This window comes from Dunckerocampus dactyliophorus, chromosome 12 (assembly GCF_027744805.1).
Source record: "Dunckerocampus dactyliophorus isolate RoL2022-P2 chromosome 12, RoL_Ddac_1.1, whole genome shotgun sequence".
Taxonomy (NCBI): Eukaryota; Metazoa; Chordata; class Actinopteri; order Syngnathiformes; family Syngnathidae; genus Dunckerocampus; species Dunckerocampus dactyliophorus.
In genome coordinates, this window is record NC_072830.1 from 499,885 (window position 1) to 526,622 (window position 26,738).

General features: G+C 44.8%; 2 protein-coding genes across 9 annotated transcripts in view; one reads left to right on the plus strand and one right to left on the minus strand.

Moving 5' to 3' along the window:
• The window catches only part of LOC129191428 (clathrin heavy chain 1-like), a 36,700-nt gene extending 20,622 nt beyond the window's left edge, over nucleotides 1-16,078 (plus strand). Inside the window, exons 14-34 of one of the 8 annotated variants that reach the window (XM_054794785.1) lie at nucleotides 16-179; nucleotides 255-380; nucleotides 457-599; nucleotides 681-915; nucleotides 985-1,107; nucleotides 1,189-1,334; nucleotides 1,417-1,600; nucleotides 1,682-1,874; nucleotides 1,962-2,119; nucleotides 2,226-2,390; nucleotides 2,480-2,587; nucleotides 2,664-2,831; nucleotides 2,922-3,071; nucleotides 3,133-3,264; nucleotides 3,349-3,459; nucleotides 3,552-3,722; nucleotides 3,815-4,036; nucleotides 7,627-7,647; nucleotides 11,473-11,548; nucleotides 11,851-11,885; nucleotides 11,964-14,719. In XM_054794785.1, the coding sequence (XP_054650760.1) occupies nucleotides 16-179; nucleotides 255-380; nucleotides 457-599; nucleotides 681-915; nucleotides 985-1,107; nucleotides 1,189-1,334; nucleotides 1,417-1,600; nucleotides 1,682-1,874; nucleotides 1,962-2,119; nucleotides 2,226-2,390; nucleotides 2,480-2,587; nucleotides 2,664-2,831; nucleotides 2,922-3,071; nucleotides 3,133-3,264; nucleotides 3,349-3,459; nucleotides 3,552-3,722; nucleotides 3,815-4,036; nucleotides 7,627-7,647; nucleotides 11,473-11,548; nucleotides 11,851-11,867 (2,813 nt within the window). In that variant the 3' untranslated portion in view covers nucleotides 11,868-11,885; nucleotides 11,964-14,719. Of the gene's footprint in view, nucleotides 1-15; nucleotides 180-254; nucleotides 381-456; nucleotides 600-680; nucleotides 916-984; nucleotides 1,108-1,188; nucleotides 1,335-1,416; nucleotides 1,601-1,681; nucleotides 1,875-1,961; nucleotides 2,120-2,225; nucleotides 2,391-2,479; nucleotides 2,588-2,663; nucleotides 2,832-2,921; nucleotides 3,072-3,132; nucleotides 3,265-3,348; nucleotides 3,460-3,551; nucleotides 3,723-3,814; nucleotides 4,037-7,626; nucleotides 11,360-11,472; nucleotides 11,549-11,850; nucleotides 14,726-14,745 lie in introns of those variants that run through there. The other 7 variants (XR_008573217.1, XR_008573218.1, XM_054794782.1 and 4 more) reach the window with 7 other exon arrangements.
• A 4,136-nt stretch (nucleotides 16,079-20,214) lies between these two features.
• On the minus strand, nucleotides 20,215-26,691 carry cfap45 (cilia and flagella associated protein 45). The gene is made up of 13 exons (XM_054794790.1): nucleotides 26,546-26,691; nucleotides 26,350-26,451; nucleotides 26,070-26,242; nucleotides 25,385-25,473; nucleotides 24,141-24,285; nucleotides 23,900-24,070; nucleotides 23,661-23,839; nucleotides 23,442-23,571; nucleotides 23,236-23,382; nucleotides 23,036-23,149; nucleotides 20,799-20,992; nucleotides 20,505-20,729; nucleotides 20,215-20,358 (listed from the first exon to the last, which is right to left on the minus strand). Exons 3-13 carry the CDS (start codon nucleotides 26,070-26,072, stop codon nucleotides 20,298-20,300), a joined length of 1,458 nt encoding a protein of 485 aa, XP_054650765.1. The 5' UTR covers nucleotides 26,073-26,242; nucleotides 26,350-26,451; nucleotides 26,546-26,691; the 3' UTR covers nucleotides 20,215-20,297.
• Between the last annotated feature and the right edge of the window lie 47 nt (nucleotides 26,692-26,738).

Below are 26,738 nucleotides of genomic sequence, written 5' to 3' on the forward strand. Positions count from 1 at the left end.
CGTTCTGTCTTTCAGGTTTGTTCTACTTTTTGGGTTCCATTGTGAACTTTAGCCAGGACCCAGAGGTTCACTTCAAATACATTCAGGCTGCTTGCAAGACGGGCCAAATCAAAGAGGTGGAAAGAATCTGCAGAGAAAGTAACTGCTACGACCCCGAGCGTGTGAAGAATTTCCTCAAGGTCTTCAAAGCTTGCAAAATCCACACTCAAGATATGAAACTTTTCCCTCTATTTGAATGAAATATTCTTCTCTAGGAAGCCAAGCTGACTGATCAGTTGCCATTGATCATCGTGTGTGACCGCTTTGATTTTGTCCATGATCTGGTCCTGTACTTGTATCGCAACAGCCTGCAGAAATACATTGAGATCTATGTGCAGAAGGTACGCTGCTGCTTGCTGAGCTCATAAATGACTTTTACCCTTTTTGCAGTCAGTAAGCATTTTCCATTTACTGCAGGTAAACCCAAGTCGTCTGCCGGTGGTTATTGGAGGCTTGCTGGATGTTGATTGTGCAGAAGATGTGATCAAGAACCTGATCATGGTTGTGAGAGGACAGTTCTCCACAGACGAGTTAGTTGCTGAAGTGGAGAAGAGAAATCGGTAAGCGTCAGGGAGCAAAATGAGCTGCATGGCAACGTGTGTCATGCCTCTCCAAATGACTAAATGTTTGCTTCTCAACAGACTCAAGCTTCTGCTTCCTTGGTTGGAAGCCCGTATTCATGAAGGCTGTGAAGAGCCTGCCACCCATAATGCCTTGGCCAAGATCTACATAGACAGCAACAACAACCCTGAGCGCTTTTTGAGGGAGAACCCCTTTTACGACAGCCGTGTGGTGGGCAAGTACTGTGAGAAGAGAGACCCCCACCTGGCCTGCGTTGCATATGAAAGAGGACAGTGTGACCAGGAATTGATTAATGTGAGTCGTGTGTCGTATTCACTGGACCTGTAAGGTAGATCATTTGTCATCTTTTTTTGTGTTTTTCAGGTGTGCAATGAAAACTCACTATTTAAGAGTCTGTCACGCTACCTGGTGCGTCGGAAGAACCCTGAGCTGTGGGCTAGTGTGCTGCTAGAGACCAACAACTACAGAAGGCCACTCATAGACCAGGTCTTAAATCTTTCTATCACTTGTATTAACGAGTGATCTTCAAGTTGTACGTCAAGCTCAGTGTCCCATACGGTGCCACAGGTAGTCCAGACAGCCCTGACGGAGACCCAGGATCCTGAGGAGGTATCTGTCACAGTCAAGGCTTTCATGACCGCTGACCTTCCTAATGAGCTTATCGAGCTTTTGGAGAAGATTGTCCTGGATAACTCTGTCTTCAGCGAGCATAGGTATAATGATATGTTGTCTCGCAGGTTTGTAACTACAAATGTCCTCTCTGAGATCTTGTTGCTCGGTGCTGTATATCTTCAGAAACCTCCAAAACCTGCTCATCCTGACAGCGATCAAAGCTGATCGGACCCGTGTCATGGAGTACATTAACCGTCTAGACAACTATGATGCCCCAGATATTGCAAACATTGCAATTAGCAATGAGCTGTTTGAGGAGGCCTTTGCTATTTTTAGGAAATTTGATGTCAACACCTCTGCTGTGCAGGTAACAGATTTGTACAGTGTACTGATTATGTGTAGCGTATTGATGGACTGTGTTGCATAAATATTGTCTCATTTTATTCAGGTTCTGATTGAGCACATCGGCAACCTGGACAGAGCCTATGAGTTTGCTGAGCGCTGCAATGAGCCCCCAGTGTGGAGTCAGCTGGCAAAGGCCCAGCTCCAGAAGGGCCTGGTCAAAGAAGCTATTGACTCCTACATCAAGGCTGACGACCCCTCTGCTTACATGGAGGTGGGACAAGCTGCGGCTCTGAGTGGTGAGTGCATCGCCATTCAAAATATTTGTTGCTCGCCCCAGTCAAGCTTTTTTTAACAAATCGCAATTGATGTTGTGCTGCGTGTAGGCAACTGGGAAGACCTGGTGAAGTTTCTGCAGATGGCCCGCAAAAAGGCCCGCGAGTCCTATGTTGAAACTGAGCTAATCTTTGCTCTGGCTAAGACCAACCGCCTTGCAGAGCTGGAAGAGTTTATCAATGGACCCAATAATGCTCACATCCAGCAAGTAGGTTCTGGGAAGCATCTCGGACACACACCCCACATTCCCGCTTTCTGCCCATTTACTCTTTTTCTTTTTTCATGAATTACCTCGTTCCTATGCTTTGCTTCAGGTGGGTGACAGGTGCTATGACGACAAGATGTATGAGGCAGCCAAGCTGCTTTACAACAATGTGTCCAATTTTGGCCGCCTGGCCTCCACTCTTGTGCACCTGGGGGAGTACCAGGCAGCGGTGGACGGAGCTCGCAAGGCCAACAGCACACGTACCTGGAAGGAGGTAAAAAATTCTTAAGACTCTTCCGCCAATACAATCAGAGAAATCAAATGTCCACAGCTCTCTGCATGCTCTACATTGCTTTCTCGCAGGTCTGCTTTGCATGCGTTGATGGGAAAGAGTTCCGACTCAGCCAAATGTGCGGACTGCATATTGTTGTCCACGCGGATGAGCTGGAGGAACTCATCAACTATTACCAGGTACAAAGCATGTGGAAATGCTTTTGAAATACTGATTAACTAGAGGTTAATGAGGTTAATGTGCGGATTTCTACAGGACCGTGGTTACTTTGAGGAGCTAATCACCATGCTGGAGGCCGCTTTGGGACTGGAGCGGGCTCACATGGGCATGTTCACAGAGCTAGCAATCCTCTACTCTAAATTCAAACCCCAGAAGATGAGAGAGCACCTGGAGCTCTTCTGGTCCCGTGTTAACATTCCAAAGGTAGACTCTGTGTGACATCAACCATTTGTTTGTGTCACTTGAGAACCATGTTGGACATCATGCACAACATGTATTTGTGTGTTTGCTCAGGTTCTCAGGGCAGCTGAGCAGGCACACCTTTGGGCAGAGCTGGTCTTCCTCTATGATAAGTATGAGGAGTATGACAACGCCATCATCACCATGATGAACCATCCTGCTGATGCCTGGAAAGAGGGCCAGTTCAAAGACATTGTCACCAAGGTTTGTTAGAATGACATAACTAGAATTGTTTATTGTATGACATCTTTGCTTTTGACTGTAGGTGGCTAATGTGGAGCTGTACTACAAAGCCATCCATTTTTATCTGGAGTTCAAACCCTTGTTATTAAATGACCTGCTCATCGTTCTCTCGCCACGACTGGACCACACACGCGCTGTCAACTTTTTCAGCAAGGTAAGGGGACTAACATCGCACCGCTTTTGTCATGACATCATTTCAATGTATCCTTAATGATTTCATTTGTGTTTGTTTGTACAGGTGAAGCAGGTGCCGCTGGTAAAACCATACCTAAGGTCCGTGCAGAATCACAACAACAAGTCTGTCAATGAGGCTCTCAACAACCTCTTCATTGTCGAGGAAGACTATGCAGTATGATATTGATCATGTTTCCTATACTAAATGTTTTCATGGTTGGTTGAAGGGAAATAATTCCAGCAATACAATTGTTTACTGGCATACAGGCACTGCGTACTTCCATCGATGCTTACGACAACTTTGACAACATCTCGCTGGCCCAAGGCCTAGAGAAGCATGACTTGATCGAGTTCAGAAGGATCGCGGCGTACCTTTTTAAGGGCAACAACCGCTGGAAACAGAGTGTGGAGCTCTGCAAGAAGGATAAGCTCTACAAGGTGCGGTGACCGAAAATGAACACAGCCACCAGTTGGCTCCATTAAAATGCAGAACTAATTCATTCATCTGCTTTTCATGTCCTCGTGTGCAGGACGCCATGCAGTATGCATCCGAGTCCAAAGACATTGAACTGGCAGAGGAGCTGCTGGCTTGGTTCCTGGAGGAGGACAAGAAGGAGTGCTTCGCCGCCTGCCTGTTCACCTGCTACGACCTATTGCGGCCCGACGTAGTGCTGGAGACCGCCTGGAGGCACAACATCATGGACTTTTCAATGCCATACTTCATCCAGGTCATGCGAGAGTACCTCAGTAAGGTGAGTTATTCATGCATGAAGAGGTTAGCTTAAGGCATGGAATAGGCACAGTTATTGGCATAGTGACTTTTTCTTCCTGCTAGCAGATTGTGGAAAATAGTATTCGCCAAATCTGAGCGAAAATCAGGGGGATTGTTGATGCTGTGTAGCTGTTTGTACCAGCAGTGATTAGACTTTTGATTGGCAAATCCTATTTCACATGAGGCGTGTTAGTGTGCATATTCTTGTTCCCTTCTTGCTCACCTTCTTTTATGTGCCATCACTGGTGATTTCCTTTTTTTCCAATTCCACTCAGGCTACTTTCCCATGCAACATTTTTAAAATTTTTCCTTGGCTTTCATTTGCCTGCTTGTTTAGCGGGGTGTTTACGCCACCATTTTGGATCACGCACACAAGATGAAATGTTGCAATACTTGCACGTGGTTGCGCAATGCATTGTGGGCCACGGGCGCCATTTCAGAGCAACAGCGTTTGTTTACTTGTTGCAAGAGAGATACACGACGTAACAAACACATGGAGCGCACAAAAGAGAAAGGCGATGGACCGGACAGAGATAAGGGTATAAGCCCTCCCAATTTTAAGAGAAGACCATGGTCATTTCAGAGGTATGTAAATGTGACGGCGAGGCTCAGTCATCGGCTGCGTGCACACATGCATACACAGCATCCCGCGTAACAGTCAACCAACCCGGCGTCGCATGGAGGCCTCATTTTACATCCATAACACTCTTTCTGCTTCCACCAACAAAACATAAGCATTCCAACTTACTGTAGCATGTCTCAAACATGCCACACATCACCACTCAAAAGGCATCGTCACCGTGCACTTCCGCCACGTCGTTGTCGCCAGCTGATGTTTTTTAAAATTTTCTATTGTAAACAGCTTAAGGTACATGTTTATTGGTTCTACAATGTCGATATTTATTTTTTACATTTTTGCAAATTAAATCGTGTTTATTTAGTGTTATTTTGCTAATTGATGGTTTTGAGAGGGGGGTTCCAACAAAAGTAAGTAAAAGTAATGTTATATGTTCAGATTCATTTGTCAATTGTAATTATTTTTGCATAATTTTGTGCATGCAAAACTATAATTACTGTCTATAAAATGTGTTTTGTGTTAACATTTTTGGGTGTCTGAAACGGATTAATTGGATTTCCAATATTTTCTATGCCAACATTTGCTTTGATTCAAGTCAGACTTGAAATGGATTAATGATGTTAACCAAGGCACCACTGTACATACATGCATACCTACATACATGCATACATACATACATACTGTATATACATGCATGCATACATACATACTGTACATACATACAGTACATGCATGCATGCCTACATACATGGATACAGACTGTACATACATGCATGAATACATACATGCCTACGTACATGCATACATACTGTACATACATGCATACATACATGCATGCTTGAATACATGCATACATACTGTACATACATGCATACCTACCTACATACATACATACATGCATACATACTGTACATACCTGTACATGCATGTCTGCATACATGCATACATACTGTACATACCTGTACATGCATGCCTGCATACATGCATACATACTGTACATACAGTACATACATACATGCATGCCTGCATACATGCATATGTGACGGTCCACAACTTGATGTGGGGGAATGCAGCTCCACAATGCTGTCGCTTTAATGCATCACATCCAGTCAGGTGGATTATGGACTTCTTTTAATGGCAGTGTGTCCTGTAACAACACTTTTACAGAGGAATGACATCGACTTTGGTCACAGGATAATCATATCTCATTCCTAACAGTTCTGCACACTTTCTACAGCAATTTGGATTCCATTTTACAAAACAAAAGAACGTTTTTCAATTGGTTGTGATGGTATAGTATATTGGTTGGCTAACCCTTTCTAATTCCCCTTAAAATTATTATCTTCCCATTTTATAATTTGTCTCACAGGTGCGCTGATATTAATACAATGAAATATTTTGTAATCCAATTTACAATACAGGACAAAGATAACACATTCAAACTTCTTTTGCATGATGTCCCTGAACACATCTTACGTGGCCAACAAGGCTGCTGCTGCACAGCCTGCAATTCTAAATGAGGCCCAGCAATTAGCATTAGCAAAGTAGCAACAAGTAGAAACAGCATAATGCAAACAACATAGTCACAATGACATAGAATATTACCTGAAACAACAGTTTTACAGAGGAATGACAGGTGAGCGTTGACTTTGGTCACGGGATAATCTACATTGCACATAAATGATTCCAAGTTAGTTCAACAAAGAAACTGCATTAAAGTCTATAAAACTTCACTCAAAAGTGCAGACTGGCTCATTCAAATGCACATGACATTGGATATGACAAAATATAAACACACAGTAAACATTAAATCACCAAATATCCCGGACAGTGCAATAACGTGACTCACCATGTCTCTTTCCTCACAGTTCTGAGCACTTTCTACAGCAGGGGTCTCAAACTTGCGGCCCGCTAAGTCACATTTTGCGGCACACGACCTGACAGGAAAGACGACTGTAAATGCAGCCCGCAAGGTCTAAATTAAGCAAATGAGGCTCACAGGGTTGCTTGATATCAGCTCTTAAATTAAACTTTAATTTAAGAGCTGATATCTAGCAACTTCCATTGTTTTCTTGATAATAACCAAAATTAGACGTGTTTCCTGCAGCATACCCAATACCGTTATAGATCTTATCGTTATCGTGAGCCTTACTCCCAATACTTGATGAGGCCCAGCCTCACCCAGACTCTACATCCAGTGGCCCCCGGGTAAACTGAGTTTGAGACCCCTGTTCTACAGCAACTTGCACATGCCACTATTCACCAGTAACAGGCGCTGTTGCAACACTTCTGCCATAAGTTATCACAACACAGCTACACTCCGTTACACATACATACTGTACATACATGCATACATACATACATACGTACATAACTGTACATGCATACATACATACTGTACATACATGCATACATACATACGTACATACTGTACATACATACATGCATACATACATACATGCATATATACTGTACATACATACATGCATACATACATGCATGCATCCATGCATGCATACATACATGCATACATACTGTACATACATGCATGCATACATACATGCATACATACTGTACATACATGCATACATACATACATACTGTACATACATGCATACATACATACATGCATACGTACTGTACATACATGCATGCATGCATGCATGCATGCATACATACTGTACATACATACATGCATGCATGCCTGTATGCATACATGCATACATACTGTACATACATGCATACATACATAAAGGAGCAGTGGGTCGGAGTTTAGTGTCACATTGTGATCCACTCATCCATTTATTTCACGCTTAGCTACTCAAGTAACCTCAAGTCTGCATTTGTATCAGAAGTGGCATTATTACCTGCATCCCTTTGTGCTTTTGTTTTGTCTGTCAGTGTTTGCTCCTTTTTCACTGTCAGTTTCTATTGTGGGACAATTCAACATTCTTCTTTTTCCCTTAAGTTGCCTCTCTGAATTTCCTTTCCAGGTCGATGCGATAAAGGAAAAGGTGAACGTTGAATCAGTTTCCTAATCGTCCTTACTGACTCCCCACCCTTTCCCTTTCCTGTAGTAGTTTGGAGTGGGACGTGTAAAGCTAGCAAAAACTGCATGACCCCTCTCCCACTTGGTCACTATGCTGCTTTCCATGTATGCAGTCTTTGCATCTCCACTAGATCACTTAACTATTTCACCATACGCCAGAGTGGGGCTCTCCACACCCATGCTCACGGGGTTCACTGAGGAAGAATTGGACAAACACCTTTTGGAGTAGATTTCATCTATGTGGGACACAAGCCATCATAATAATGGCAAATAGTGGCCTGCCAATGATAAATGCCTTATCCCATACATGCGTAATACTTCCTGCAGTTGAGTAAATTAACCACTGGCCACGACTAAAAGTAACGCCCTATTTTAAAATACTTATACTTTTCACAAGCAATGGATATGAGAGGAGACTATTGTATTTCAAATTTCATACGAACACCAGAATTCGCTGGCAGATTGTCAACCGGCCCAGGAATCACCTCAACCAACTTCACCAGGAACTTTAATCTTTAGACTGGTATGGTATTTCAAACTAGTAAATCATCATTAAAAAAAAGAATAGACTCAATTGGCATACATTAAACACAAAAATGTAAGAAAAAAATCATTTCTAAATAAAATGATCGTTATGGGTGGGAAGTAATAAAAAAGGGATTACCTTTCAATCACCATCTATATGGAGAAATATGGTAAATCAGGATGTTTCTAACTATGTGGATGAACATGGAACATACTCATGCAGTACATCCCTATCAATTAGAATTTCACGAGTTCCATTCACATGTATTCTATAGATTCAGTACACACAGAGTCTTTCTTCATTTTGATGATGATAAACCCCCAAATGTGGTGTCTCATAAAACATGAAAGTTAGTCCAAATATATATATATATATATATATATAAAAAACTACTGGTTTGTACTCGAGTTAGCAGAAGAACTGCAAAAGCTTCCTGAGCCTTCAGTTACTCTGTTTGTCCTCATGGAAGTCTGGGATGTGTCATTTATTGAGCCGCTTACATGTCCATGTCCATGTCCATGTTCCAGCTGGCCGTCATAAAATCAGTTTATGTGCAGCAAAGCTTCCAGCTCCTCTTTTCGGTGAGGAAGTGAAGAGCACCACTCTGGACTACTACTGTACCACGTCTGCAGTCTCACACACTTCCAGATGTTCAACTCGTTGTTGTTAGGCCGCCATGCTACAGTACTTGTTGGGCTCAGAATATTTCCTTCAGGTCATTCGTGTGCTATAAGAGAAGATCAAAAACAAACAGCAGTTGCACACATTTGTCAAAGGGAATCATGTTTGTTGATGGATATCCTTCCCAACACAATAGTCAAATAACCTGTAGCTCAGGAAGCAGAGTTAGCAAAGACCATGTGACCATGATTGTGGATCAGCACGCATGTGCTAGCATCATCAGCACCAGGCTAGGAGACGTCGTCGTTGGCTGTGCCTGCTTCTGGAAACATTGAAGTGGCTGTACCACAGCATCCTGTCTGCCCTTCCTCCACTCTCACTCCACTAAGGCACCGTGCTTTTCTCTTTTCTCTTTTTCACGCACTCGTCAAGACCAACGTAACTACAAAAAAATGCTGCTTCGGCATGTCTCTCAAGCCTTCTTTTCTAAAAAAACAAACAACAATTCAACAGCTATCGCAATTACATTGATGGACCAGTCTGTATGTAGAGAACCGAACCCAGTACCAGTACCAGTACCAGGACAGCATTCAGCAGTCTTCCAACAGCAGATTGTTTCTAACTGGTTTTGCTGGCTGCTTTTGCTGGTACTTTCCTGTTGCTAATACGCTAGAGACCTAAAATGCTTCAAAAGGAAACACAACTAATATGTTCTACAGCTAAACAAAGGTCACTTAGGTTAACCTCTGTTAGTTCTACGTAAAATAATAGCACTTGTTAGTAATGACTTGCAAAGGTGTCACCTTGCAGATGCATCAGTCACACAATTCATCACAGCTTCCCACTGTGATAGACCACCACAATGTATGCCACCAGACCAGGGGTCGGCAACCCACGGCTCTTCAGCCTCCTTGTAGGGAAGGGAGGTAGGCTCGTGTATGCGATGAGAAAAAAGTTGACCGAGTTTGGAGTTGAGTCTGAAGCAAGTAAAATAAAAGTATAGAATTTACGAGAGCGTAGCCATATGTTTTGTAACAAGAAGCGCGCTGTAGCCACCGTATGTGTTGGGAGCCCGTGACGCGCTCATCGCCGAGGTGGGGACTCCAGTGTGTGCTGCGGGAACAATACGTCGCTTTTGGGAAAATAAATAAATCACCAAGAGGGTTTGGAAAGTCACCAGATTTAGTTGGCAACACTGGGCTGCACATGAGATCCTAAGGGGGGGGACGCCGCTCACAGAAGGAGAATAAGTAAAAGAATCGCTCATAAAATATCAGAGCATCTATTCTTCAAATTAAAAAAACAAACCAGAAATGATTGAGAAAGTCAAAGGATCCAGTCAAGGACAGGATCAATAGAATGGTTATTGATTATTGAGCAACAACACTCATGCAAAAATGTGAACTCTGATGAGCTTTTTCATGTTAAAGTTGGCTACATTTTGTTTTCATTTGAAACAAGCACTGAAAAAGGCATGTGGATGATTTGATCTGAATCAGGTAACTTTTCTAGAAGATTACAACTTTGACAAGTTTATCAGCTGTGTCATGTTTTGTGGCTCTTTTACTGGAAGAGGAGGCAAGATGGTTGTGATGCTAAAGGTCGACCCCTGCACCAAACACACAGAGCACAATTAGAGCGGTTGGTTAGTTTTATCAGCTGTTAACATCCAACTAAATATGATAGACATGAAAGAAGGGAGCCATCCGCACGGGAACCTTTAAGTATATTTGGAAAATGGCTTCCAGAGTGGGAAAATCTGAAAACAACAACAACGTCACGTCTGGTCACCCTCACGTGACCAGACGTGAGCTTAATATTTGAATATTTGGACAGACGCGACTCACCCCAGTGGACATTCTCCTCTTCTCCTCAGTCTTGATGTGTCTCGGAAAGCATGCCTTCTTTCTTCTTCTATGGTTTGGTGTGTCATATGGTTGTGCCCGCGTATGTGCTGACAGCGCTACACGCAGGTGTGCTTGTTTATTACATGGTTTCACACAGTGATCCCTTCCCTTGCTCACGCAGCACAGTGTCCATGCAACTTTTTTTTCAACCCGCCTCACAAAAAAATCCCAACAACATTCCCGTGTGGACAGGACCTAAGGACCTATTTTACACGCTAAAAAAATGTCAGGCGGTGGGTCACAGCATCAAAAAATGTCTTTTTGGGGCAACGAGTGAGTATCCTTAACTCATGAAAGAAATGCTGCGATGAAAGAGCCAATTAGCACCACGAGCCACAGGTGGTGTGTACTGGTGACAGGTTGGTTCTCTACATACTACATTAGATACCTGGGGTGGCTGGATGGGTGGGACCATGATTGCCACGTAGATCTGTGTTTGTATCTCCCCTCCACGTCCTCCACACCAGACAGTTTATCCCCATGATGTTCATGTCAGTAGCTGCCTTGTAGCGCTTTAGTAGTTTTAGCTGCTTAATGGAGGACGTCCTGCAGCCCGTTTGCATACTCGTCTCCTCCGCCTGTCAGGAATGGTCCCATCCTTCAGCCAGTCAAATAACCCAGAGGTCAGTTTTTTTACAAACATTGCATAAAATCTTCCAAAATAACTAAAGAGCCTCCGCCCAAGCGCGCCTTTGCAAGCGAATTCTTACACGCAAACTGTTGTTGTTTTCCACAGGTGGACAAACTGGAAGCATCAGAGTCCCTAAGGAAACAGGAGGAGCAGGCCACCGAATCTCAACCCATTGTTTATGGTAAGAAAGCCATCATCTCCTCTCAAGTGTCACTTTTCTTGTGTGCGCCCTTCGGCACCTTGCAGAAACCAAATGCACCAAAAAAAAAAACCCAGCAGCAAAAAGGCACAAAGTGGCATGCTGATATTTCTATACCGTCACTGACTAACATTTACACTGGCTTGATCATCTGAAACATGCAAAAAATACCAAATCAGGAAGGAGGAAAACACGTCACGTCGCACGTCTATACATACATACTACATTATACTGATACAGTATATGTTTGGCTGCTCTGATATTGGCTTTGTTGCTTTGTCCAGATCTCAATTTCCGATAGTGATATCCGCCGATACAGGTATGTGTAACATGACATTTCTCCTGTGGAATGAACAGGAGTGGCTGCCTTTCAAGCTGCTCTGTGTGTTTACTCAAGCACGTTTTTACGTGCCGTGAGAGCGACGTCCCGCATCTGTGTGATGCCCTGTCTACACACTGATATCGAGGCGGCAGAACCGGGGCTAAGAAGAAAGCCAAGCGGCTAGCAAGGAAGTGGACATTCAAGCCTTTGGTACCTTCTATTATCACGGGAAACGTGAATTCACTAGCGAGCAAGATGGACGAGCTGGCAAGAACGTCAAGACCTTCAAGGAGCACAGCTTATTTGTGCTTCCCTGAATGGCTAAGAGCTAGCATCCCAGATGTTAACGTGGAGCTAGCCGACTTCAGGACAGTCAGAGCGGACAGGAACACAAGAGCCTGAGGGAAGCTTAAAGGAGGTGGCCATGTGAATTTTAAGATGTACATCTATTCGGAGTTCCCTCGTTTAACGCGGGGGTTAGGTTCTAAAAAATACCAGTGTTAAGTGAAATCTGTGTAATAGAAGTTGATTTTGTTTTTTTCGGTCATTATGTATTTTTTAGTTTACAGTGCATGTTTTTTTCATTTACAGTATATGTTTTTTTGTTTATTGTATGTTTTAAGGCACCACACACTTTATCCACAATATACAGTATCTGTTGCGCACGAGGGCCTTGAAAGCACAGGTTACGCTTCTTGGTCCATGGGCGGAATCTGCGATGTCTTGTTTCCAAAATAAGCCTGTCTCAACCATATTAAAAACTTGTTCAGGCTTACATCCTCCTTCCTCCATGATGGCTTCACATTTGTTTATGAATAGCTCTGCCTTGGCATCCACAGAGGCGGCCTCTCCGTGGTCTTGTTGCGGACAGTTAAAGCCCTTTTTGCATCCTTTATGGTTGAAGATTCATTTATTCCGTAATGCCGCCCTACAGCTGCGTAAGTTGTACCTTCCTTCAACATGTCCAGAATTCCAACTTTTTTTCGTACTTTATAGCGATCTAATGTATCTTATTTATGATGTATTGTGTAAAACTAAGACATGAATAACATCAAATTAAAAGCACAAAATGAATGCCGACCCACCAGTTCAAGTTCCAGCCAAGTGTTTCCAGAGAGAAGATGACATGGCTGTTTGACGTTTGTGGTAAAAGGCAGTGTGCTAGCATGAATTCACTTCAGACAAATGTGCACATTAGCACTCAATAAGTCATCCAAACTTACCTTCATGCATTCCCACAAAGTATCAGCATTTACACCAAATATGAGGTGAAAGAAAAATGGTACAAATACAGTAGTAGTCTATTTGTGCAGCATGAGATAAAGTTAGCACACCCACAATGGACATGCGTCAAGTGAGACGGATGTAACAGAGAATCCGGCCACTTTTCAAATTAAAACATAACAAAAATGAAATAATGTAAATTATTTTTTCTTTCTGTGCAGCCCGGTACCAGATGACCCACGGCCTGGTACCGGGCCGCGGCCCTGGGGTTGGGGACCACTGCTGTACAGGACACATGGCATGGAGGAGATTGATTGATGGCCACACTCCCTTAGCCAATCGGGACGCAGGAGACAATGCAGGTTCTCCCTTAGCGAATCAGGACGCAGAACACAAAGTATTCATACGCTGTTAAAAAAAAAAAAAACATGCTACACCGGGGGTCACCAAGGTTTTTGCTTGTGAGAGCTACTTTTACAAAATGAAAATGGCCGAGAGCTACTCATTTTTGTAACATTTATTTTCAGAGCTTATTTTAAACCCAAACAAAGCAAATATGCTTGTTTTACCAGAACATGAACAAAATGCTGGTGTCCACAACTCACATGTTGTATTTCAGAATGCATTTCTTTCTACTGTTCTTTCATTATGAACTGAAAACCTGAATGAAAAGCAGGCTTGCGGGCACCTCATGTGGTCGTGGGGGGCTACCTGGTGCCCGCGGGCACCACGTTGGTGACCCCTGTGCTACACTGTAAAAAATTGCACACAAAAAAAATCTGTAATAGCCAGGCTGTGTAAAGTGAACCGCGTTATAGCGAGGGAACACTGTATGTATGTGTGCGTATATACTGTATGTATGTAGTACATATACAGTATACTGTATGTTAGATGATGATAGATGAGAGGTTGTATTACATTACATCATATTACATTACGTATATTACATTGTTATGTTACCTTGACACTGCATGGGGTCAGTCGTGGCTGGTCCAACATAATTGAGTGAAAAGAGGTACTCCTCACATTCTGTGTGGAAGTGGTAAGTTTTTGGTTAATTTGACCTTCTTCCCCACTCCGTTTGAAACACTAAGTTAGTTTAGAATAAGTTTATTTGAGAGGCTAAATAGTTAGCTCAGTAGCTTGCTATGCTAGCTGCAGCTGTATCTTATGTCCCTGCAGTGATCTTGCAGCCTGCACAATGTGTTGTAAACAATGAATAAGAGGAGTGTAACTAGGGGTGTTATTTCATGTGTAATGATGTTAAAGTAAAGTTTAGAAGGTCATTAATGTCTTATTTTATGTTGGCTATATTGTGTAATAGGAGTGTCAAGGGGTGTTATTTCATGTCTCCAGGGCTCTAATAGTGTTAAAAAGTGTATGTAGAAGGTGGTAAACAGGTTTTCTATGCTGTAGCTGTGAAAATACTGTGTTTATGAACACTGAATGGAACCAGTGAACCACCTTAAATGAGGGATGACTGGAGAATGTTGTAGTTTTTGTCACAAGGACCTTGAGTGTTTTGACTTTTTTTTTTACAAATTGTTGTGCTTTTACAGCAACGTTTGGGTCAGCTGATGTTTTTTTATTGTCAAATGAGTGCATAGATTAACATATTTGTGTGCTGTCGTAGGTACGCCGCAGCTGATGCTCACAGCGGGGTCCAACGTGGCCGTGCCCCCCCAGCAGGCCTACAGCTACAGCTACACGGCAGCACCAGGCTACGGGCAGCCGCCGCAGACCAACTTTGGCTATGGCATGTGAACACCCCACCTCCCCACCCCCATTCCTACCTGGCCAACACTTTGTGTTCTTCTCTGGCCCCCCTATGGTCGTCTACCCTCAACAGGCCACAAGCAAGCCCACTTGTACTTATTTCTATTGCCATCTTGTCCTGTGAGCAAAGAAAACATTTCCATGCAATGAAGGACTTTGATTTGTATGAATGGACCACCTTGTTGTTGTTGTCCCCCACATTCCACATTATTCTTTATGTTGTTTACGTGTCATTGTGTGGACAAGTGGACTTGCTCAAGCTGAGTATGTCCCAACGCGTGAGCATCTTCAACCTTGCTTGTCTCGTCTGATTTGTACATGTGGAGGTGAGACAGTTACATATACAGTGTGATGTACTCATGTAGGACATATGATATCATATGTGATATGATATTTGAACATAACTGTACCGTATATGGCGGTGTGGATGCTAGCCCTAGCAAGTAGAGTATATTGTGCACAGGTGTGTAGCTTTATGAGCTTTTAAATATGTACAGGCACATTCAGAAGTATCTGGACAGTGATTTTGTTGTTATGATTGTTGTCTTTTACCATATTCACCATCCATTGTGATAAAATCATGAAAAGTCACTGTACAAATACTGGTGCAGCTAACTCTGTTACCTTATGATGTGTGCACGAGTGTGTGTGTGACCTGATAACGGTCCAAAAAGAATTCGAACTCTCCCCCCACCCCCGCTAGGTGTCGGCTCCTCCACCTGCGTGTATTTAGGTGACCTTGTGCCGTGTACAGTGCTTGTGTGTGTGCAAAAGGAAAGGGCGGGGCCAGCGAGACTAAATGTATCACGTGTGTGTATCAACCCTCCCTGTGTTGACGGCTGCGTTTCTTTCATTTTTTGTGTGTACAGATTTTGAACATGAAACAATGTAGACGGTGACACAACCCCACCCCTCCAAGACGTTTTCACTTCAAGCAAATATTTCATCCACTTGCTTGTCAAGAAGTAATCATTGTTCACCTTCATGTGCTTCCTGGCATACATAAAACACCGTGTGTGTGCGCGTGTATAGGGTGTCACCCTAACCCTTCCATACGTTGAGTTCCTTTTTGTTGTTATGCATATGAATAAATACATTGCGGGGGGTCTGTCATGGATAAAAATAGAATATGACCTAACTGAAAGGCAAGTACTAGCCCAAATAAAGCCTACAAATTGTAAACATGTAAACGACTGTGGATTCCCCTGCTTGTGTGTGCGCGTGTGTTTGTCTATAAATGAACTTGAATTACAGACGCATGCAGAACCGATCATTGGTGACTATTTTTTTGTCCGCAAGGGGGCAGTGCACTGACATTTTCTATGCCGCTTGTCCTCACTGGGGTCGTGGGGGTGTGCTGGAGCCTATCTCAGCTGACTTTGGGCGAGAGGAAATCAGCCATCCATCCATTGAAAAGAATAATAATTGGTCTTTTTTCAGGTATTCATGCGCAGCTCTGTGAACATTCAAGATTCAAGAGAGTTTTATTGTCATGTGCATAGTAAAACAGCAGTAATACCATGCAATGAAAATCTTATTCTGTTCATTCTCCCAAGAAAAGAAAGAAAACACAAGAAAGAATAAGAACATAAGAAACATAAATACCAATAAATTAAGCAGCAAAAAAAAGAAGAGACATTCATACAAATAAATAAGTAATAAATAAATAAAGTGCTATGAGTGTGTGCGTGTGTTGCGTGCGGCGTGTGTGAGTGCTTTGTTGAGAAGCCTGATGGCCTGTGGGTAAAAGCTGTTAGCCAGCCTTGTGGTCCTGGACTTCAAACTCCTGTAGCGTCTGCCTGACGGTAGGAGTGTGAATAATGAGTGTTGTGGATGTGTGCTGTCCTTGATGAGGTTGTGTGTTCTTCGTAGGACTCTAGTTTTATAAATGTCTTGCAGTGAGGGGAGGGCTGCCCCAACAATGTTCTGTGAGGTCTTGATCACCCGCTGGAGTGCCTTCCTATCACGTGTTGTACAGTTACCGTACCAAACAGTGATGGAGGCGGTAAGGACACTTTCGATAGTGCATCTGTAGAAGCAACTCAGGATTGTGGTGGACATGCCAAATTTCCTCAGTCTTCTCAGGAAGTACAGTCTCCTTTGGGACTTCTTCAGAATTTGTTGGGTGTTGTGAGACCAGGTGAGGTCCTCGCTGATGTGTGTGCCAAGGAACTTGAAGGTTTTCACCCTCTCCACCTCAGTCTCATCAATAAACAGGGGTCTATGCGGCTCCTTTTCCCTTGATCATCTCTTTAGTCTTATCTGTATTGAGAAGGAGATTGTTATCACGACACCAAGCTATGAGGTCCGCCACCTCTCTTCTGTATGATGTTTCAACACCACCAGTGATCAGTCCGATGACTGTAGTGTCATCCGCAAATTTAATGATGCTGGTGTTGTTCTGGGAGGCCACGCAATCGTAGGTGAAGAGCGTGTAGAGGAGCGGACTCAGCACACACCCCTGTGGGGTCCCAGTGCTCACAATTCTTGATCTGGATGTGCGATTGTGGACTCTGACTGACTGGGGTCTGCCTGTGAGAAAGTTAAACACCCAGTTACAGAGGGAGGGAGACAGGCCAAGTGTGAGGAGCTTATCTGTGAGTTTGTGGGGGCTGACTGTATTAAAAGCAGAGCTATAGTCTATAAATAGCATTGTGACATATGTGTCCTGGCCCTGTAGGTGAGAAAGGGCTGTGTGGATGGCAGTGTTGACTGATCATCAGTGGACCGGTTCTGGCGATATGCAAACTGTCGAGGGTCCACAGTTGCCACCGGGATGCTCTTTTTGATGAGGGTCATGACTATTCTTTCAAAGCACTTCATAACAATAGGAGTGAGTGCTATAGGGTGATAGTCATTCAAGCAGGTCACGTTGCTCTTCTTGGGTACGGGCACTATGGTGGTGGACTTAAGGCAGGTCGGTACAGATGCTTGTGCAAGCGACAGGTTAAATATGTCAGCAAGCACATCAGCTAGCTCTGATGAGCAAACCCGAAGTGCACGTCCTGAGATGTTGTCTGGGCCTGCTGCTTTTCGTGGGTTTGTTTTGTTCAGAACCCTGCGCACATCAGCTGATGTCACCATGAGAGGTGAGTCCTGTGTGCTCCCCAAGTCCAGCCACCCTCTCTGCTCATCAGGAGTTTGGGTGTCAAAGCGGGCGTAGAACTCATTCAGCTCATCTGGAAGTGTGGTTTGGCTGGACGTGGCTACGCTACTGCGCTGTCGATAGTCTGTGATGTGCTGGAGCCCCGCCCACATGCGCCGAGGGTCTGAGGTGGAATAGTAGCCCTCCAGCTTCTGTCTGTACTGTCTTTTGGCCTCTCGTATGGACCTCCTCAGGTCATATCTGGCCTTTTTGTAGTCCTCAGCGGTGCCCATGACAAATGCAGTCGAACGAGCACGTAGCTTAGCCCTTACATCACAGTTCATCCACTGTTTTTGGTTAGGGTATTTTCTGTAATACTTGGTGGTGGTAACAGTCTCTATGCATGTGCTAATGTAGCCAGTAACAGCAGAAGCATATTCATCCAAATCAACAGTACAATCTTCCCTCCCCGCTGCAGTTTTAAACACATCCCAGTTTGTGCAGCCAAAGCAGTCCTGAAGTACTTGATCAGTTTCTTCATTCCACACTTTAACTGCTGTACTTACAGGGGGAGCTTGTTTGAGAAGTTGTCTGTATGTTGGATAAAGGAATATAGAGATGTGGTCAGCCTTTCCAAAGTGGGGTCTTGGAACAGCCTTCAAAGCACCTTTCATGTTGCTGTAGACTTGGTCCAGGATGTTATTTTCCCTTGTGGGAAAGCTCACATGCTGGTAATATTTGGGGAGGACAGTCCTGAGGTTACAGTGGTTGAAATCGCCAGATATAATAAATACAGCGTCTGGGTGTTTGGTCTCGTGTTTATCAATGATGTCATGCAGGAGGCCTAGTGCGTTAGCGGTGTTAGCTCGTGGTGGGATGTAAACAGCAGTTAAATACACAGCGCTAAACTCACGAGGCAAATAAAAAGGTCTGCATTTCACCATCAGCAGCTCAATGTCCTGCGAGCAGTGCTTTTCCATCGTCTGTACGTCTGTGCACCACCGTTTGTTTACGTAAACACAGACGCCGCCACCTCTGTGTTTACCAGACGCTAAAGTCCGATCTCCCCGGTAAGCAGCAAATGTTTCCAACTGGATCGCCGAGTCCGGTATATCCTCCGTCAGCCAGGTTTCTGTGAAGGTGAGGACACAGCATTCCCTGATCTCACGTTGAGCTGTAATCCTTGCTCGTAGTTCGTCCATCTTGTTTTCAAGAGAGCGGACGTTGGCTAGCAGCAGGCTTGGTAGCGGTGGCCTAGTCGCTCTAGCTTTTAGCCTAGCATGCAGGCCGGCCCGCTTGCCTCGTTTACGCCTCGATGCTTTGCTCGCCGGGTATTCAGCTCACCAGGTCCGCAGGCTGCTGCGGTCTCCCGGCGCAGAAGAAAGGCAAAGTCTGAGAGGCTAAATGCGAGTTCATGGTGAACCCTGCCGATGTTCAAAAGTGTCTCTCTGTTGTAATGTACTGCGTGAGTGTGTTGAATGTCCCAAATGAACAATAAAATAGCAAAAAATAGAAAAAAGCGGGAGAGTCATCTTTGATCTTTGAACATATACGGTATCTATACTGTTACAGCACGCAACTACTATTTAACTATCGTTACACTTGTTTTGTGTTATTATTTTTGTGGTTTAAAGAAATAGGATGCTAAAATAGTTTTGGAGTTGTACCAATCGCCATTCCTTTAAGAGGGGTCACGGGGGGAGCAGATATCAGCTGGGAGAAAAATACAACAATGAAAAACTGCTCAACTGCCTCCAAAACGGCTGTCTGATCACACCAAACTCATCCCGTTAAGACATTCCCACCCCCTGAGCTAAGCGTCGCATGGAAGATGGATGGCATATAAACAGTATCGTTGACACGCCGAACGTACGCATCCACTCCACAGCCCACCTGGCGTCGACGTCACTCTTTCCACCTCCCGGGCGCAGCACCTGCATGCCTGGCTTATACAACACATGATGATGACGATGATGATGATGGATACATTTTTTGTTTGATATTAAGAAAAGTAAATACTTGATAGAATATCCTGAAATGTTTTATGTTTCAGCTACAGTAAATCTATGTTGTCCTTTTGTATGTACTTTATTTATCCCACAGCGGGGAAATTTACTAAATTTACTTTTTGAAGTCCTGCGTGTTTAAGAAGGGGCATTTCCTTCTTGGCTGCACTGGTGTTGCCAGAATGTCCAAATGTGACCAATCATGAGCTTGTTTGTTCTTTTTTACAGCTTGCTGTATTTTGTTGAGTTTCCTGTTTCATATTATTTCTAGAATGTGGGCTGTCCTATCGGGTACATGCAGGAGGTCCTCTCCGGCCATCAAAGCAGCCAGGCCTTCCTTTCCACTTCACTGCAGTATTTGTCGCTGAGTCCGGTCGCCCTGCACGGGGAGACAAACACCAGTTGGAGCGTTCAGGCTGTTTCATACGACATTTCGCCTCTCATCCGAGCAGTCGACAGTTCACGTTCAAAGACCAGATAGGACAGCTCTCGTGTGACAGTGCGGTGTTGTGTTGTCCTACTCACTTGAGCTCCTTCAGCTTCCTCTGTTTGATCTCGTTGATGCGTTTGCGTCTCCGCTGGGCCTCCGTGTTTACTTGCTGTGCCTCCTTGAAGCTTTCCTCACGCTTGGCTGTGGCCAACCGCTCCATCTCCTGCACCTGCTTCCTGACGGCCTCCGCGTGGCGGAGCGCTCTCTGACGCTGCTTTTCATCCTCTTCCTGCTGTTTGACGCTGGCTTCCTGTTGCACCCTGTGGCAGAACACAAGACGTTAGCATCTGCCTGGCTTCTGTTTTCCATGGAATATTGTGTTTTCTTACTTAAGGACCCTCTCAAAGTCGGCCTTCTCTCGGCCAGCCTCCATGGACAGAAGGTGCTCTTTGCGTTGAACCTGCTCCGAGCGAGCGGCCCTCAGCGTGGCCTCCTCCTGCACCCTCTTGGCAGCCAGCTCCTTCTGCTTCCTCCTCCATTCTCTGTCCGCCATTTCTTGGTTCCTCCTCGCTTGCAGCTCATCCTTACAAATACCATCGAGATGGTGTATTTATTGTTTACACAATCGCACCATTTCATTCTACCTGTAAGTACACCGGTGATTTCTTTAATGATATGAGAGAATTCCTCCCTGAATCTTGTGAGCTCCTGTTTCCATGGTCCTGTAATGTGTGGACGATACCGCTCAACTTCCCTCAGCCGGCAGAGCAAATAGTAGAAAGTGGCTCAACAGCACCACTGCTGGCTGAAGCCAAGTACTGCATTCCAGTTTTGCCTCACGTGCTTACAGACGTCGTCAATTCGACCTTTGACGTTCGACATTCGATTGTTGTGATGTCACTCTTCCCCTCCTGTACCGTAGCACACAAAAGGCTGCTCGTTTGTCGAAGCGTGCACCCCCACGTGCTGCCTGTGCTATGATCCACCATGTGGCGCCGCTGTTACTAAAAGCCTTAAGTCGGATTAACCTGAAATTTCTCACACACCTCAGTGCGGATTAATGAAGAAATAATAATGCCAATAATAACAGTAAATTATAGTAATTAGCAAATCATACCAATTAGTCAATTGTAGAGAGTTACTATTTTTTCTGGAGGGCTTGGAGGGAATTTTTTTGAGTAAAATTACGTTTCAACATTTTGATTGATTGGGCGGTGGTGCACTCCTGATCCAAATGTTCACAGCATCTGAAGAAGAACATGTTGCACTGTTGGATCTCCAGGAGGTTCCAAGTAGAGCTTCAAAATGCAAAACAAAGAAATGCGACCTATACAAAAAAGAAGCATTCAAGTGAAATAGGCTGATCAAAAGCTTTAGTTTAAAACTGAAGCCCCCTAAAATAGAAATACAATGTATAGAAAAGGAGTGAGTAATGAGTAGCTGTGCCACTCTTGTTCATGCTTGATGCCAGGCTGGTGGGAATGTTGCTGCAGGTGCTGAAGATGGCTTCACTGTCCGGAACTCATGTCCATTTTTGTAAATCCATCCCCAAATGTTCTCCATTGGATTTAGATGAGGGGAACATGCAGGACGGTCCAAAAGAGTGAGCTTATTCCTCTTTGTTAAGTGCAGCGTTGTCCTGTTTGACGCCCCTGCACAACTTGAAGCTCCATTGTTCCATTGAAGGATCGTGATGGTGGAAAACACCTCAGGTGGGATCTCCTTGTCATGCCAGTAACGTTGGAAGCCATCAGGACCGTCAAGGGAGAATAAAACTTTCTTCCACCTTTCAAAGTCCCATGTTTGGTGCTCTCTTGCAAATTCCAAACATGCTTTTTTCTTCTTAAGAGCCTTCCCTGGTAGATGGCGTGTGTTGGTTATCGGACCGCACTCGGCACCAGTAACAACCTTCATTTGGGCCGAGGATGGTCCCGTGTCTTGACGGACAGCCAATGGGATCCTCCGGCTCTGAGCCTGTAACGTTTTTTGGGTCTACCACTTGACTTTTTTGTTCCATGAGCCTGAGAATGTTTGAAGTGACCGTCTTCCTGCGTCCAACCTCAGCAGCAAAGGTGCGCTGCAAGAGAGAGGCCTCGCTTATGCAGCTCAACAATCCCACCGCCTTCAAAGCTTCTTTCAGAATGAAGACATGATGACGGTGTGAACACCTGACACTAAATCACATTCAGTCCATTTGGCTTTTAAAGGCTGTGCTCGTCCACTTTTGATGAACAGTCGATTTCACTTGAATGCTTCTTTGCTATCGCTTGCTTACTCCAATTTATTTTGGCTCACTTCCATTTTGTCTTTCTGAAGTTAGAAACTTTTTAAGATCCAACAGTGCAAAATGTCAATTCTTGCTATTTTTCGTAACATTTTGACCAGGAGTGTATATACGTACTGTATATGTAGGTAGCTACGCTACGCTATGCTAACTTTCTCTGGTGTTCTTCCTGTTTGTTTTCCAGTGTGGTGCCCAACCTTCTTTGTCGTGTTCTCACGTGGGCTTAAGTCTTTCCTGGTATTCTCTGAGTGTGCCGCAGGCCAATAAAGAAGGAGCTGCCCCCGCGCCACACTTTGGACACCCCTGGTTTAAAGTGTCTTCAGACTTTTCCTGATTCCTCACCTGGTCTGCCTTGTGGTCTCTGGCTCGCTCCTGCTGAGCCCGCAGCCAGGCGATCTCGACCTCCTTCTCCTTCTTGAGCCTCCTCTGCTCTGCTTCATACTCAGCCTCACGTTGCTTCAGGCAGGAGAAACATGGGAGCTGAGGACCTTAAAAGTGACAAGAAGTATCAAAGTGCCCTCTCAACTGGAAGAGTGTCTAACCAGTTTGTTTTTGACAAATTCCATTTCTCTCTTGTCTGCCAGCTTCTCCTCCTCCCTCCTCCGCTCCTGTGCCCTCAGCGTCTCAGCATTGATGCGCATGACCTCCTGATGCAGACGCTGTTGTTCCTCCCTCTTCTTCTGCAGCGCCTGAACAGAAGACAGGCTTCAGTGCCTTTGCGTTGCTGTATCGTGTGTGTGCGTCAAACCATAAGGTCCTGCAGGTTCATTCTGGCTTGCTTCTCTCTGACGTGATGTTTCTCCTGCTCCTTCAGCTCATCTTGCACCAGCTTCTCTTCCAGACGCTGCTTGATCTGCTCAAAGATTTGCTGCTTCCCACTGGAGAAGGCACAGACACATACCGTCCACTCCACTGCGGACAGGACAAGAATGGTGAAGGTCTTTAACAAGGAGATATGAGCGTTCACCGGATCCTCTCTCGCTTGTGCTGCTCATCAATCTGCTCCATCTTCTCCAGAAGCCTGCGACGCTCCACTTCCATCATGGCATCAAGACGCTTTTGCTCCTCCAGCATTTCCAGCTGGATCTGTCTCTTCTCCTGAATCTGGGCGTCACGCGTGGCTTGGCACTGAGCACCGAGAATCACCTGAGGAAGACCACGCACTACATTTAAGACGCATCCAAACCTGACCGAGCATCTCCTCACCTTGTTAAGTTCTTTAATCTCCTCCTCCTGCTCCATTCTCAGGGCGTCGGCGCGCTCCAACAAGCACTGTGCACGCTCGTGGGCCTCCATCTCCACTTCGCTCAAAGCCTGCTTCTCCTGACGGGACACGTCTGCCTCCAACATCTGACACTTCCTTTGCTGGGCCGCACTCTGCACAGGCGGGATCGACTCGTGACTCTTAACCTGTCAAGTTTAGCTTCGCGCTGAGCTTATTTCCTACCATCTCCTCCTCTTTCCTCCTCTCATTGGCTGCCTTCAAGGCCTCCTGCTCCTCCTTGGAGAGACGCTTGGACCTTGAGGTGATCTGCTCAAAGTCATCTGACGGCAAAATGATGGACTGTCCAGAGGGATCTCTGCGTGGAACCCTACAGCAGGAACATTGATCCTAGATCATTCATCTTAGGGACATTCACAGGCTTACAAATCGCATACAATCCATCCATCTGTCCATCTTCTTCCGCTTATCCGAGGTCAGGTTGTAGGGGCAGCAGCCTAAACTAAGGAGAGGGAAGCCAACACTTCCCTCTCCCCAGCTGAGGTTGTCAAAAAGCTCCTCGGTGGCAGGACCCCGGGGGTGGATGAGATCCTTAAGGCCCTGGATGCTGTAGGTGTGTCTTGGTTGACACGACTCTGCAGCATCTCAGATAAGCGGTAGAAGATGGATGGATGGCGGGATGGAGGGATGGACAGATGGATGGACGGAAGGATGGACGGACGGATGGTTGGATGGATGGACGGATGGATGGATGGATGGATGGACGGACGGATGGATGGATGGACAGATGGATAGATGGACGGACGGACGGATGGATGGATGGACGGATTGATGGACAGATGGATGGACGGAAGGACGGATGGTTGGATGGATGGATGGATGGATGGACGGACGGATGGATGGATGGACAGATGGATGGATGGACGGATGGATGGATGGACAGATGGATGGATGGATGACAGATGGATGGATGGACGGATGGATGGACAGACGGACGGACAGATGGATGATGGATGGATGGACGGACGGATGGATGGACGGATGGATGATGGATGGATGGACAGACAGATGGATGATGGATGGATGGATGAATGACAGATGGATGGATGGATAGACGGACGGACAGATGGATGGATGGACAGATGGATGATGGATGGACAGATGGATGAAGGACGGATGGATGGATGGACGGATGGATGGATGGACGGATGGATGATGGATGGATGGACAGTCGGATGATGGATGGATGGATGAATGACAGATGGATGGATGGATAGACGGACGGACAGATGGATGGATGGATGGACAGATGGATGAAGGACGGATGGATGGATGGACAGACGGACGGATGGATGGATGGATGGATGGACGGACGGATGGACGGACATTGAAATATTTGTAATAATAATTGTTGCCACAACAAATGGGAACAACAAATGGGAACAAGGTGAAGCACGTGTTGCCTTTACCTGAGATTGCGAATGAGGTCTTTGGTAACAATTTGAAGAGTCTGCTTCTCCTTGACTTCCTTCACCTCAGAAGCTACCCGTGATGCCCTCTGGACAACAAGAAAAGTGGTAAAGTGCTGTCATCATACGCGTGCCCTGCTGGGACACGCTCGAGGGTACTTCCAACCTCTGTGGTGCTTCCAAAGAGGCTTTCCTCCACCTGAGAGGAGGAGGCTCTTGTGCGGTATCGATGCTGTCTTCTTGAAGATGTGGCGGAGGAAGCGGCACTCTGCAAGGTGTCATGTTTCTCCAATACGGTTTATTAGCGCAAACAGCAGCTCTTATAAGTACGGGATGTTTATCACCACATTTAGGAAGTGATTCTACATTGGAAGTATGTGAATCTACTCTGCTTGTTTGGACACACTCTCTCTAGCTATTGGACAAGACGTTGCGTGCAAACGTTTGACTGTATATGCCACGGGGAGGGGCCAAAAGTGCAGAGATTAAACTGTCTTTAATAAATGTGGCTGTAATAAATAAGATGAAATGTATTTGAAAAATTCAAGAATATATTTTTCAACATTACAGCTGATCTAAAGCCCCCTCCACTTATTTTTTGTGTGTATTTCTTAACAAATAAAATCATAGTAACATTATAAATAGCACAAAAACAATACTAGGAACAAAGGTTAGAATACCATACCATTTCTTCTTCCTGTTGATCGTCCGTACATAGAATGACTCTCAGAAAAAAAGGGTTTTGTTCATAAAAAAAAATAACACAAACTTTAAGAAAGTTTCCAGAGGGCTGAGCGTGAAGAAGAACCTATGTGCGAATGTTTTTCGTTGCCATAGAAACCCCTGGGCTTACCACACCTAGGGGGAGAAAATGTTATCCTTTCAGTTATTTGAAAAATAAATGGGATTTTAAAATAGGCGGTTGTTCAATTAAGTGTTTACAATGATGATATTATTCTTCTTACTCATTGTTTTCTTGTAACCGTACAAGTAGTTGTGGTTTAGGCTTTAACTCGAACAACCACGAGATGGCGATAGTCCACCTGAGCGCTGGTTGCATCTCCTCCCTCGAGACATGAAAACGAAGAAGAAGGCGGTTCTTACAGCTGAGTAAATTAAATTAAATACTAAAATTAACATGTGAATTACTGCCATTAAAACCTTATTTTGTGACGTTTTTCATATTTGGAACAGTGCTGGTTTGAAGAAGACCAAAAAAGTGGTCGTCTCTTTTAAACTGACGAAGTTTGCTCGCATGACTACAAATGCTATTAGCAGCTATTTTTCTGAGACGCTGTAAACGCGACACTTATTAGTTGTGTTATGAAACACAATTGTGCGTTTGGTCGGTGAA